This window comes from Zerene cesonia, chromosome 18 (assembly GCF_012273895.1).
Source record: "Zerene cesonia ecotype Mississippi chromosome 18, Zerene_cesonia_1.1, whole genome shotgun sequence".
Taxonomy (NCBI): domain Eukaryota; kingdom Metazoa; phylum Arthropoda; class Insecta; order Lepidoptera; family Pieridae; genus Zerene; species Zerene cesonia.
In genome coordinates, this window is record NC_052119.1 from 841,452 (window position 1) to 844,440 (window position 2,989).

A 2,989-nucleotide genomic window follows, 5' to 3' on the forward strand; every position below is an offset into this window, starting at 1 on the left:
TCTAGAATTTAAGGCTTTTTTAAACATAAGGGTTCCAATTGCTACCATCTTCAGGGTGCAAATTATTAGTTATTAATAAAACAACATCAACAATCCACCATATGCCTAGACCACCTAAAGTAAGAAGTTTCCCCACAGCTGTTCCAGTTTGCCCTAAGCAAAACCTGTCCATGCCAAGAAAACCAAGCAGAATACTGTATATTAACGTTGTAGTGAAGTAGTGACCGGAGTATCTAACACACGGGAAGCCGTCACGAAGGAAACTTCTGGTACCGTGACACTCGATTCCATCCAGAGCTTTGCATTGTACTTTTGTTTTCTCAACATCCTCGTATCTTACGCCACCGAATTTAACACATCCGTGTTTTACCGCTTTCTTCGCCGTTTCGTTACCTTTATGATCGACAGGCTCGTCACAGTCGAGAAATTCTAAAGGTAAAAACGTACATTGAACCAAAGGTCCCAAAGGACGATATGGTTCTTTTGAATATGGGTCGCTCTCAGCCACGCAAACAGCAATCAATGGAATGAGAACTAATAAGAAATTATGCGAATGCATAATTTTCGATACTTTATATTATCATTGCGAATAATTTAGCAAAGGTATTTTTATTTAATTCTGAAAGCAAATTTGTAAGCAATTTATTAGACATCAATAACAATTAACATGTCATTGTCAACGTCAATACAATTCAATGTCAACGTCGTAAGTGACACTTACAAATGAGGCATGATTGAAACAAAAAAATAGCACCTACCTACCTTAAAGACAAAAACTGAGCATCCAATTTATGATGATAAAGTTAGTTACCTAATGTGTATTATTATTAATTTTTCTCAAGAATTTAAATCACTTAAATTTCCGAACTTTTTCACAATTGTCATTTGTCATTTTAATTGATCTGACATTTTTGGATTTCGATCCTATTTCGGACTTTCATTCATATCTTTAGTTTCCTGTAATGTTTTCATTGTTTCTTTAAATTTCAAATACTCTTACTATTATAATGGAGGTTTTCAATAAGTTCTATTCGTCTGTGACGAGTACAGTATCACAATTATCGGGTGTATTACCAGGAAATCCAGTGACACGAGAATTCGAAGCAACTCAGTTTATAGCGAGCGCTGGGCCAGGTAAAATGTAAATATCAATACTAAACATAGATGTATTAGATTATAGGTTTAACCAAGTTTTGTTTTCAGGTTTATTATGGAAAGTATACAAAGGCTATAAGAAATCGACAAAGCAGGAAGCATCAATATTCGTATTTGAAAAGAAACAATTGGACAGATGGTCAAAAGCAGATAGAGATATAATGCTGGACATTTTAAAACGCGGTATCATACAATTGACGAAGCTACGACATCCTCAAATATTAACAGTGCAACATAGTTTGGAAGAGAGCAGAGAGAGTTTAGCATTTGCTACAGAACCAGTGTTTGCCAGTTTGGCTAACATATTAGGAAATACGGAAAACATGCCACAACCTATACCTAGTCATTTAGTTAACTATAAACTCTATGAAGTAGAGATCAAATATGGGCTTATGCAAATAACCGAAGGTTTAGCATTCTTACACAATGATGTTAAACTCCTACACCAGAATATTTGTCCAGAGTCAATAGTGGTGAACCAGCAAGGGGCTTGGAAAATATTTGGTTTCGACTTCTGTGTTTCCAACCAGAGTCCCCCAGGGGCTGCACCTTTTTGGCCATTCAATGAGTATTGCCAAGCAATGCCAGCTTTGACACAGCCAAGTTTAGACTATTTAGCACCAGAGAATATATTATCTGCTTCACACTCGCCTGCAAGTGACATCTACTCTATTGGCATGCTTGTCTATGCTCTACATAGTACAGGGCATCAGACACTTGGCAACATTGGTGGGGATTATTCCAAATTTAAACGGTTTGCCAATGAAATGAGAAATTTGCCAGCGTCAAGGCTGTTATGTGTTGCAGAGGGATTGAGAGAGTATGTGAAACTTATGTTGAATATTACACCAGAATTACGACCAGATCCACATCAGTTTTTAAAGGTAATATTTAATGTTCTGAAGTTAATTCCTTTCCTTACCTGGGTTGATATTGGTAAAACCAATTATGTAATAACCATTGTAGATAAATTTTCATCTAAGTTAAAAAAAAAAATATACTGTAGTTTGATTGTAAAGCAGGATTATTAATTCATTTAGAATCCTTCCATATATCATAATTGTGATACCATATGAGCTGAATCAATACAGTAGTTGATTTAAATGTCAGGTAATTCTCAGGTAATGTATTACACATTACCTGAGAATTACCTGTTGTAATCTTTTTATGTTATTCCAGATTCCCTATTTTGAAGATGTTGGTGTGAAAACATTAAATTATTTAGATTCCCTCTTCCAATGGGACAATCTGCAAAAGTCACAGTTCTATAAAGGTCTACCACAGATTATACAGAAAATGCCCCACAGGATATGCATCTACCGAATATTGCCATGTTTAACAAAAGAGTTTGTTAATCCACCCATGGTACCATTTGTATTACCAAATGTTTTACTAATAGCAGAAAATTCAACAAAGGAAGAATACATAAAGTATATATTACCAGTTTTAAAACCAGTCATGTTAATCCAAGAACCTATACAAATATTGCTGATATTTATGCAAAAAATGGAATTATTGTTAAAATTGACACCAGGGGAAGAAGTTAAAACTGATATTCTACCAATGCTGTATAGAGCATTAGAGTCTGATGCACAACAAATACAAGAATTGTGCCTGTCCGTGTTGCCAACATTTGCATCACTTATTGATTACCCGGCGATGAAAAATGCATTATTGCCGCGAATAAAAAAATTATGTTTGCACACAAATTATTTATCTGTTAGGGTCAATTGTTTGCTGTGTTTGGGCAAGTTGTTGGAACATTTGGACAAATGGCTGGTACTGGATGAAATTATTCCGTTCTTGCCTCAGATTCCTTCTCGAGAACCAGCTG

General features: G+C 35.3%; 2 protein-coding genes across 4 annotated transcripts in view; one reads left to right on the forward strand and one right to left on the reverse strand.

Annotated features, from left to right (window-relative positions):
• LOC119833992 (TM2 domain-containing protein CG11103-like) overlaps nt 1–685 on the reverse strand; it is a 1,837-nt gene extending 1,152 nt beyond the window's left edge. Inside the window, exon 1 of one of the 3 annotated variants that reach the window (XM_038358260.1) lies at nt 46–685. In XM_038358260.1, coding sequence (XP_038214188.1) covers nt 46–559 — 514 coding nt within the window. In that variant the 5' untranslated portion in view covers nt 560–685. Of the gene's footprint in view, nt 1–2 lie in introns of those variants that run through there. The other 2 variants (XM_038358259.1, XM_038358258.1) reach the window with 2 other exon arrangements.
• A 245-nt stretch (nt 686–930) lies between these two features.
• LOC119833999 (SCY1-like protein 2) overlaps nt 931–2,989 on the forward strand; it is a 5,863-nt gene continuing 3,804 nt past the window's right edge. Inside the window, exons 1-3 of the mRNA XM_038358268.1 lie at nt 931–1,134; nt 1,204–2,039; nt 2,335–2,917. Of these exons, the coding sequence (XP_038214196.1) occupies nt 1,008–1,134; nt 1,204–2,039; nt 2,335–2,917 (1,546 nt within the window). The 5' untranslated portion in view covers nt 931–1,007. The remainder of the gene's footprint in view (nt 1,135–1,203; nt 2,040–2,334; nt 2,918–2,989) is intronic.